Source organism: Mobula birostris, chromosome 11 (assembly GCF_030028105.1).
Source record: "Mobula birostris isolate sMobBir1 chromosome 11, sMobBir1.hap1, whole genome shotgun sequence".
Classification (NCBI taxonomy): Eukaryota; Metazoa; Chordata; class Chondrichthyes; order Myliobatiformes; family Myliobatidae; genus Mobula; species Mobula birostris.
In genome coordinates, this window is record NC_092380.1 from 56,172,561 (window position 1) to 56,183,910 (window position 11,350).

The 11,350-nt window shown below is 37.3% G+C and overlaps 1 protein-coding gene across 3 annotated transcripts in view; it reads left to right on the plus strand.

Moving 5' to 3' along the window:
- Positions 1-10,110, plus strand: part of syt12 (synaptotagmin XII) — a 262,160-nt gene extending 252,050 nt beyond the window's left edge. For all 3 annotated transcript variants that reach the window (XM_072273117.1, XM_072273118.1, XM_072273116.1), the window contains exons 7-8: positions 902-1,035; positions 7,139-10,110. In XM_072273117.1, the coding sequence (XP_072129218.1) occupies positions 902-1,035; positions 7,139-7,312 (308 nt within the window). In that variant the 3' untranslated portion in view covers positions 7,313-10,110. The remainder of the gene's footprint in view (positions 1-901; positions 1,036-7,138) is intronic.
- Positions 10,111-11,350: the final 1,240 nt, after the last annotated feature.

Sequence of the window (11,350 nt, forward strand, 5' to 3'; positions counted from 1 at the left end):
AAAGTGCAACACTGCCTCAAGGAAGAGTGAGAAAACTGTTGGGGCAATAACACAGCTTTGTTTGACACCAGCTTTCACTCTGTTAGTACTCACTGTCCGAAACACAGTTTGATCTCATAAGTATTCTTTTGCGTAACATGGCTTGAACCCGAAGTATTCACTGTGTAACACAGGCAGGTTTTGCAGATGTGTTGCATGTAAACTCTGCAAGTGTTTAGGTTGTGTAGCACAGATTGATCCTCTGTGTTTTTGTTGAGTGTAGCATGGGGTGATCACTTCGAGTAATCCACACGAGTAACATGATTTGTTCACCCTGCAGAGTGGCCCTCTGAGCATTTTCTGCCCCGACAACTTGAATCATTGAGCATTCACAGTGTGTAATATATTTTTATTCCTTTAGTATTCACCATCCATCATCTCGATGAAGCTTCCAATATATTTTTGATTGCTTAATTTTAGCAGCTTTCAATGTGTAAATTGGATTTAAATCTTTAACACTTTTCCCAGCTCATAATTAAATGTATTGACTGTAAGCTACTGATTTGAACTAATTTTGATTTTGTAACCAAATGTATTTTTTTTTAGTGTTTAGAGCAAAGCATTCTGGAAAAAAGAACTGAGCATTACAAAATAGCTTCAATGTCAGAACTGAACATTACCAGGATATTAAATTATCTTTCTCAACTTCAGACTGAAAAGCCACAATTTATTCATTTTGGCATATTTTCTATCATCCTTTGGAGGATTGGTGGCAAATTCAGTATTCTTTCTCCTCTTTGACAGTGGCCTGTAACTGACCTGTAGTCTCTGCAGTGCAGTGCTCAGACTATTTGATGAATGGATTTTAATTCCAGGTAATTGGTCTCGTTCTCTGATGTTTCTTACCCATTAACCTAAACAGATCCGTTTGTGAAAGTTTATCTCCTTCAAGATACAAGGAAAATAAGTAAGAAAAGAACAGCGATCAAGAGAGATGATCCCAATCCAGTTTTCAATGAAGCCATGATATTCTCAGTTCCTGCAATTGTTCTGCAGGTAAGAAACTAATACAGTACTCATCTTAATGAAAATATTATTTAGTGCCAGTGTGGAATCCAATGGTTAAATTGGATTGGCTGTGCATTATCTGACATATGGGTTTTCTTTCTGTCCAACAGTGGATGGGAGCCAATGTGTCATCCAGAGAAAAGATTATTCCCACTGATCTTCAGAGAGCTCCGTTGTTTGTATTAAGTGTCACTTAGCACAAAGCTAAATCAGTGCAGACACTTCAATCTCACTCTGCTCTTTCTTTCTAGTTAGCTATTTTACATGAACTGGCCATTGCTGTTAAGGGTAGTAGATAGCTGGCCATTACTGATCGCTCTTAAAAGAGCGAAGGTGAAACCTTATTTAGAATCGTTGCAATTCTTCTAATGTAGAGGCTAGGTAGGATTTCAAGGGTTAGACCTGGTGGTGATGAAGGGCAGTTCATATATTTCCAAGTCAGGTTTCCATATGTCTGCTGTCCTTTCTTTATGAGTAGTAGAAGTTCTAGGTCTGAAATGATGAGGTTCCAGTGTATTTGATAGATGGTCAATCTGCAGAATGAACTTTCAGTAAAAAAGTTCAAAGATCAAAGTTCAAAGTAAAATTTATTATCAGAGTACATACATGTCACCACATACAACCTGAGATTCTTTTTCCTGTGGGCATACTTAGCAAATCTATAGAACAGTAATGGTAAACAGGATCAATGAACAACACACTGTGCAAATGTAAATACAAATGAGAGCATGAAATAACAAGACGAAGAGTCCTTAAAGTGAGACCATCGGTTGTAGAAACACCAGAAATAGAATGAGTGTAGTTATCCCCTTTTGTTCAAAAGCCTGATGGTTGAGGGGTAGTAACTGTTCTCGAACCTGGAGGTGTGAGTCCTGAGGCACTTGTACCTTCTGCCTGATGGTAGCAGTGAGAAAAGAGCACGGCTTGGCTGGTGAGGATTTTTGATGATGGATGCTGCTTTTCTGCGGCAACATTGAATGTAAATGTGCGTAATGGTTGGGAGGGGCTTTCTGGGCCAAATCCACTACCTTTTCTGGGATTTTCCCCTCAAAGGCATTGGTGTTCCTATTACAGGCCATAATGCAGCCAGCCAGCACACTTTACAAAACACATCTATAGAAGTTTGTCAAGATTTTTGATGACATGCCATTTCTCCGCAGACTCCTGAGGAAGTAGAGGCACTGCAATAATGTTGAGCTTGAGTATTGTTGGTGTTGTGATCAAACGGGCAAGTGGAAGTTATTCCATGAATCTTCTGACTGACGCCTTGTAGGTAGTGAAGTGTTAAAGATTGGTGACTCACTGTGGAAAATCAGACATATGACTTGCTTCTGTAGCCTGAGTTTTTATATGCATTATCCATTTGAACTCTTGCCAATTGTGACCGTCAGAATGTTGATGGTGAGGGAACTGTTCAGGATAACACAATTGAACATTACAGGGGTATTGTTATTAGTCAATCTCCCTGGAGATTATAATTACCTAACATTTTTGTAATATAAGTGCTACTTGCTTCTTATTTTACAACTTCATTACAAGTATTGTTATGTTTTGCAGTTGTGTCAATATACACGTTTTGTTTCATAATAAACACTGATGTCAAAAGTAATCATGCTGAACTTATTTATCTACCTGAGTTCCTCAGCTTATATTTGATGTCTGTGGACAATCACAAAACAAAATGCTGTTGGAATTCAGGGGGTCAGGTCACATCTATGGAGGAAGATGGACAGTTGACATTTTGGGTCAATACTCCTCCTCTAAAGATTCTTCACAGGCCATTGGCTAAAGAAATTTCTTCTCTCTATTTTGAATGGCAAAGCCATTATTCACAGACTCTACCTTTTTGTCCAAGCCAGGGAAAATACTATCCCTATATTAACCCTGTCAAACTCCTCCAAGACTTTAGATCTTCCAGTGAGATCACCTCTCATTCTTTTAAATTCAAAAAAGTAAAGGCCCCACCTTCTTATCCTCTTATTGCACAATAAATCAGGATCAATCTATTGATCCTTCATTGCATTCGTTTCATTGGTAGTGTATCTTCCTGAGTTAAGGAAACCATAGTTGCACGTGATATTTCAGATACAATTTCTCTTATGCCCTGTATCATTATAGTTACCTGATTTTAACTTTGTATTAAAATCTTCTTCCATGAAAGAGCAACATATCATTTGTCCTCCTCTTTGTTTAGTATACCTACCTACATATTAAGCTTCAGAATGTAAGAATACACATTTTCAATAAACATGTACACATTTCAATCTCCCACTATGTCAAGTTTTTCTTCTACAGTGATGCTAGAAAGTTTGTGAAATCTGTAGAATTTTCTCTATTTCTGCATAGATATAACCTAAAATGTGATCGGATCTTCACATGTCCTAAAAGTAGTGTGACGAAAAACCAAGTTATCAGAAGATTGATGGTAATGAGACAGAGATAAGTGAGACAGTGGAGAAACATTCAAAATACTAATAAGAGAGAAGAGAGAGATTAACGAGAAAGAAACACATTTCAGAATATTGACAGACCGGTTGCTTTGAACCCGAACTGTTTGAAGTTTGATGGACAGGCGATACCCCAGCAGGGGGATAAAAAGACCAGGTTCGCTAAGGCACGACACACACCATGAGATCACGAGATAACGAGACCCTGGAAGAGCGGTGTGCCCCCACAAGTTGGTGGGAGTTGGAGGTCTGGTTCGAGGGAACCGACCATAGACTAACAGGGTGAAAAGGGACGATCGGCGGGAACCTGGTGTTTGTGTCCGCCCTTGCCTGGGTGCCGGGTTCACCGCTCAAGAACGGTCGTATCCGGAACGGAGGAATCACAGTCGGTGACCACAGAAGACATAAAAGAGTTCGCCCGAAAGCTAACTGCGAAGAACATCAAAGGTCTGTTTGAATCAAAATTTGCATTCTCTCTCTCTCCAACGGCACAACAGCGATTACTGCTAACTGTACTAAGCTAAACTGAACTCTGCGTCACTTGAGACTAATCATTTTACCCCTAGACTGCGATAGAGCTTGGTTGATTCCTATTACCCTAGTTCTGTGTACATGCGTGTTTTATCATTGCTAACCTGTTGCATTTATATCCTTACGATTAGAGTACTGTGTTACTTATTTCTTTAATAAAACTTTATTAGTTTCTGTTAAACCAGACTCCAACTAGGTGGTCCATTTCTGCTGGTTTGGGAACCCAGTTACAGGGTACGTAACATAAGATAAAGAGAAACCAATTAAATAAATAACACAAAAGAGCATTATACTTGTTCATTTATTTATTGAGAAAAATGATTCTTATTGCATATATTTGCTGGAAAAAGTATGTGAACCTTTGCTTTCAGTAATTGATGTGACCCCTGGTGCAACAATAACTTCAAACAAACGTTTCTTGTAACTGTTGATCAGTCCTGCACTTTGGCTTGGAGGAATTTTAGGCCATTCCTCATTACAAAACTGCTTCAACTCTCAGGTGTTGGTGGGCTTCCTTGCATAAACTGCTTACTTCAAGTCATTCCACCACATTTCTATAGGATTAAGGTCAGGACTTTAACTCAGCTATTCCAAAACATTAATTTTCTTCTTTTTAAACCATTCTGTTGTTGATTTACTCATGTCTTTCAGATCATTGTCTTGTTGTATTATCCAACTTCCATTAAGCTTCAAGTGACAGACTGCTACCTTAACATACTCCTGTAAAATGTCTTGGAACAATGTTGAATTCATTGTTCCCTTAATGATTGAAAGCTGTCCAGATCCTGAGACAGCAAAGTAGCCCCAATCCATGATGCTCCTTCCACCATGCTTCACCGTCTGGATGAAGTTTTGGTGTTGGTGTGCAGTGCCCTTTTACCTCCAAACATAGCAGTGTGCATTTCTGCCAAAAAGTTCTCATCTGTCTACAGAACATTGTCCCAGAAGCATTGTGGAACATCCAGGTGGTCTTTTGCAAACTTGAGATGTGCAGCAATGTTTTTTTTAGAGAGTAGTGGTTTCCTCCATGGTGTCCTTCCATGAACACCATTCTTGTTCAGGGATTTTTCTTATAGTGGACACATGCCTGGAGACTTTAGCAAGTTCTAGAGATTTCTGCAAGTCTTTTGCTGTTACCCTTGGGTTCTTTTTCACCTCCTCAACATTGCACATTGTGATCTTGGTGTGATCTTTGCAGGATGCCCACTCCTAGGGAGAGCAGCAACAGTACTGAATTCTCTCCATTTGTAGCCAATTTTTCTTACTGTTGACTGATGAACACTCAGGTCTTCAGAAATGCTTTTGTCACCTTTTCCAGCTTCATGCATCTCCACAATTCTTCTTCTAAGGTCCTCTGAAAGTTGTTTTGATCAAGGCATGGTGCACGTAAACAGATCTTTCTTGAGAAGAGCAGGTTCTGTCAGTAACCTGACTTTGTGTCTCTTTTTTTGGGGGCACAGTACCCCTACAACCCACACCCCAATCTCATCTCATTGATTGGAACACCTGACTCCAAGTAGCATTTGTAGAAGGCATTACCCCAGAGGTTCACATACTTTTTCCAACAAATACATGTAATATTGGATCATTTTTCTCAATATATAAATGAACAAGTATAATTTTTTCTGTTTTTTATTTAATTGGGTTCTCTATCTGGTTTTAGGACTTATGTGAACAAATGATCATACTTTAGGTCATATCTATGCAGAAATAGAAAAAAATTCTACAGCGTTCACAAATTTTCTAGCACCACTGTATATTTTATGACCTAACATTTTCCTACATTATACTCCATTTTTCATTGCTTAATAGAATTTTATGTATTAAGGGAATCAAAGCAGAATGATTTAGTGCAGGAAAATAACACTGGGATTAAAGGTCTTATTGAAAGGCTGAGCAGGCATAGGGACTGATAACCAACTCCTCCTTACACTTCTTAAGTTCTTATGTCCTTGCCACTTCAGTTCATTTCTCTGTATCTTCTTGAAGTCTTTTTGCATCTTTTCTACAGCCCATTTTTTCAGGCAGCTCAGTATCATCAGCAAACTTGGATATGCTACACTTTGTCCCATCAAACATCCCCCAGTACCATGACATCTGCTTCACACAGCTAAAGTATCCATCCATTCTTTTCCCTGTCTAATAAATAATCCTATTCCTACCAGTGTATTACACTTGGTCCGATGTAATCAAATTTTGTTTGTTAACCTCCTGGGTGCCATTTTATAAAAGGCCTTCTGAATGTTCAGATTTACCAAAATCACTGCTTTTCTTTTTACTCAAAACTACGCCTCAGTTTACTAAAATGATGTCCTCCAGGAAAGCCTTAGCACAGAGGGGTGCACACTATTTGTTACAGAAAAAAAATAGATTTGTAAAATCAGAACACAAAACCTAGAGAGTAGATGATCTTCTAGGGGAAACATCGTAATGAATCCAGGAATTCAAGTTCAGAATTAGGTTTATTATCACTGATTATATGATGTGAAATTTGTTGTTTTGCAGCAACAGTATAATGCAAAGATATATACTATAAATTAGAAAATAAATAGTGTAGTAAAAGAGAATAATGAGTTAGTGTTCATAAGTTCATGAACCATTCAGAAATCTGACACAGAGAGGAAGAAGCTGTTCCTGAATCCTTGATTGTTGGTCTTCAGGTTCTTGTATCTGTAGCTTTTACAGTCTGTAGTCATGTTTCCCATTAGATTAATGTCACATTTTATTTTTCCTTTTTTTATGAATGTATTGGTCAGCTTTTGCCGAAATCCTTGTACTGAATGCTCTCTCTTGTAATATTATAAATTTTCTTTTTTGATCTAATATCTCTTTAACTATTTTTCTTGACATTAACTAGGCCATTTTTATTGGATTTTTTTGTGTCTTAAACATGCGATATTTGCTATAAACTATATATGATTTCCTCCATTGTTGGCCATTGGTTACTTATTTCCGTATCTTTAATGTATTCTCCCAGTCTACCATAGCCAACTCACTACTCCTACCTTCAAAGTTTCTTTTGTTCACACTTATCTCCTGATTTGTAAGCATATACTGTTACGTTTTCTCGGTAGAGTTTAAATGAGCTACCAAATGCTTTTCTTCTGACACAGGAATTATCCCTACGAATAACAGTGGCTGAATGCTGTGAAGAAGGAAGAACTGAGAATATAGGCCATGTAATCATTGGACCCGAGAGCAGTGGGATGGGGGCTACTCATTGGAATCAGATGCTTGCAACGTTAAGGAAACCTGTCTCCATGTGGCACGCTCTCCGAAAGAACTAAAGCGAGAAACTTTGATGCGTCCTTAGCACTTGTATAAGTATTTTGCATGATGTTCACATTCTTAAACTTTAATGCTGGTGCTTTGGGAAATGCAACTCTGAGACACGATTTTTCACTACGCCCTATCAGCCTAATAGTGGGAAATTGGTAGCAGGACAACAGAAGAACAAATTGCAGATCAAAGTGAACTTGGTCTAATAAATGAATATATCTGCTTGCTACTGGAGCTGCTGAGAAGCAGCCAACCCACTGAATATTTCATATAAATGGTGCATACATATATAAAGTATGGTCATAGGTATTAAAGATGCAATCTATCTAATGCTACCACTTGTCAGAAGGCATAGTAGAGTATTCTGTAACAGCTCCAACCCACAAAAAATCTTAAACATCAACTTGAGATTAAATCCTTCCAAAAATGCTTCCTTTTACAAAATATTTATGCTATTATGGAGGGAAAGAGTGCCAAATATGACCACTATGTATTGCTTAGTAGTCCACACAAGTCAGCAGCATCTTGAATGTATAACACGGAACATAAAGGATAACAAGTTATACATGTTGCCCAAGAAACAATGTGCATATTCTAGCATTTTGTTAAGGTTTTTCTCCAGTTACTGAAGAGAACTGTTTATATTGTATGTAGAGCAGTAGATTGGTGGGATTAATTGTGGTTCTATGTGATAATGAGTTAGTTTGCAACAAACATGTTCACAAGTTGTCCATGCAAAGATATATATTTGAATATTGTATTGAGCAGTAGATGGTATTGATTAATCAAAAAAATTATATGTATTTCCCAATCTTTCCTGATGAGTGTGAGATATGAAGAGTTGCAGATATATTTTATTGGACTTCTCCAACTTTTGGTTATTTTACAGCAAAACTAAGACAAAAAATGTTTGTATCCAATAGTCATTTATATCATTCTGACAATTACCACACTATCCAACTTAGTTAAGAAGAAACACTAGCTCCAAAATAAAGAATTGTATTTGAGGCTTACACCTCATTAGAAAATAATATTTTCCCCCAACTTTATTAAAATATTTAATAGAAGCATAGTTCAGAAGCTTCCTGTTAGAATTTCAGTTGGCACAGCCTTTCTAATACATATTGCAGAAGCTTCCAATGTAGAAATGAAGGAGGGAGCAGTACTGACATAAACTCTTCTTTCCTTAAAAGTATCTAAATTATTCCTCCATGCACCTTTGGTGCTTTGGGCCCTTGCTTTGGAACTTACCTAAGGGGAATGGCCACTTCATCTCATTAGATTCTACTTGAGGATATTTTTGATAGGGAAAGAAATTGCTTTATTGATAGTCTGCATTTCTATTACAATGTAGGCAAGAACGTAAAACATTTTTAAAATATAATTAACTTCATTATATCAAGAGGTTTTTCCATCAGAAAATCAATTAGCAAATGCCATATTATAAGTGTGGAAATACCGTACTGTCTGTAAGGAGTTTGTACTCTCTCTCTGTGGCCACATGGGTTTTCATTGGGTGCTCCAGTTTTCTCCCACAATCCAAAGACATACTGGTTGTTTGGTTATTTGGTCATTGTGAATTTTCCCGTGATAGGCTAGGGTTAACCAGGCGATGCTGTGCAGCATGGTATAAAGAGTAGGAAGGGCCTATTCCGAGCTATATCTCAATAAATAAATAAAACAAAAACAGGATTGACATAAACTCTGGTTCTCACCTTGTTAGGCTGTGCACCCTCCCCATTATTCTGGACGATTAAGATATATTTTTACCCTGAGAACCTCAGAGAGTGAACTGTTGTGATAACGAATAAGCAATAATTAAATCAGATGTATTAAAAACGTCATGCATATGTTAGATCAGCTTGTTCAGATATTGAAATTGTTGCAGTACTATTCTGCAGGATTCCTGATGATAACCTTTGAGAAACCATTCCATAATTATTTATATGTCCAATTGCCAATGTCTTGTACATTATAACTGAGTAGACTCCACTGATTGATAGATCAATGGTATATTTGTTTCCCACTTCACTCCAGCCTGAATGGTTAGAACAGCCTACTCTTTGACATTAAACAACAAGTATTTCTAACTAAAGTCCAAACCAAAGGTCACCATTACAGGTTTAATTAATTTTATATAAACTTCTGATTGAGCAATATCAGAGTTAGAGAAGCAACTCTCCAAGCTGCTGTTGGGGTTTATTGGTCAGCATGGATTTTGTGAAGCAAAGGAGCTTCTCCATGCTGCATGACTCTGACTCTAAGTATTCGATATTGAAAGAATGAGTATTCAAACATGATGGCCAGATCAACATGGTAATGTTTTTGCATTCCAGTGCTTCAGTGTTTGTCCACTGTATTTACCTACGTGTAGATTTTGAGAACTCTGTTTAATCATTAGTGCTAGTAACTCACTGAGAACACATTGGGTAACTAAGTTTCCTAAAATAATGGCTCGAGGTTTTTTGGATTTAACTGAAAGAACAAATCTAATTTGTACATTGGTTTGGATTATAGCTCCAATCCAGAGCTATTTTTCTCATGTCATATGATGAAAGAAATCCTCTGTTCCCACTAAATATAAATATAAATGATCCAAGTTCTACATTGGCTCAGCTGTGATCATTTTTCTCGGCATCATTGAAGTCATAGATTCACGTTCCACTCACTCAAAGGTCACAGAGGCTAAATTGCCAATGTAGGACTGAAGAGCAACTGCTTTGCCAGGCGTCTATCTTTCAGATATTAAACCACGTCCCCTCCTTGTAACAGATCAAGTGATAGCCCTCTTTGAAGAATATTTATCCTCCTGTACATTTAATCATAACCTTATTGCCATGTGCGCTATATTATTATAAGCTGATTTATTTCCCTACATTGCATTATTGGCTGTGAATGGCTTTGGGTCAATCTTTCTTTGTTGAAAGATCTATACAAATGCAATTTCATTTTCAATAGGCAATAATAATCAAAACTGATAAAGGTTATTTTTTCTGTTTCCATTCAACTAAACAGTTAAACAATAATAACCGTAAACACTTTTGCACTATATTGCAAAAGCTAAACTACAAAAAGTATATTGTGTTTTTTTTTAATAATCTTGCAATAAAGAGGTACGGTATATTTACCAATGTTTTCTTGTAATAAGGGCAGTGGAACTCTTCAATTCTCTCCAACATCAGTGACTGCTAATTAAATCAAAATTTTCACCACTCTATTTGCAAGATGTTGATTATATAAGGGTTTCAAAGGATGTGAATCAATAAATGAGTTAAATAGGGTTGATCAGGTATGTTCAACAAGTTTTATACAACTATAGCTACTCCTATTCAAAAGTAGAACCTGCATGAACACTCTAAAGTCAAGAAGGGCTATAGGGTTACGTTTAGAATAGAGAACACATTGTATAAGGTAAGTACAATTCTATAAAATAGAACAAAGGAAATATCATTACATCATCAAATTATAGCACACTACAGCACAGAAGCAGGCTCTTCTGCCCACCTAGTACAAGCCGAACTGTTATTCTGCCTAGTCTCATCGACCAGTTTCCATTCAGCTTTATTCCTCAATAGCCCTCCCATTCAAGTACCTTTCTAAATTTCTCTTAAAAGTTAAGATCAAACCTACATCCACTACCTCAGCTGGCAGCTCGTTCCACCCTCACACCACCCTCTGAGTTAAGAAGTTCCCCCTCAGGTTCCCCTTAAACATTTCAACTTTCACCCTCAACCCAAGACTTCTAGTTCTAATCTCACCTAATCTCAGTGGGGAGAAAACACTGCTTGCAACTACTCTATCTATACCGTTCATATTTTTATAAACCTCTCTCTAGTCTCCCCTCATTCTCCTGTACCCCAGGGATAAAGTGCTAAGCTATTCAACCTCCTCCTATACCTCAGGTCCTCGGATCCCAGCAACATCCTTGTAAATTCTGTACTCTTTCAATCTTATTGATTTCTTTCCTGTACTAATTTGCCATTTCATAATTATCAACAATACTGACAAGTTAATTCATTCCAAAAGAGTAAATAATAATGTACTAT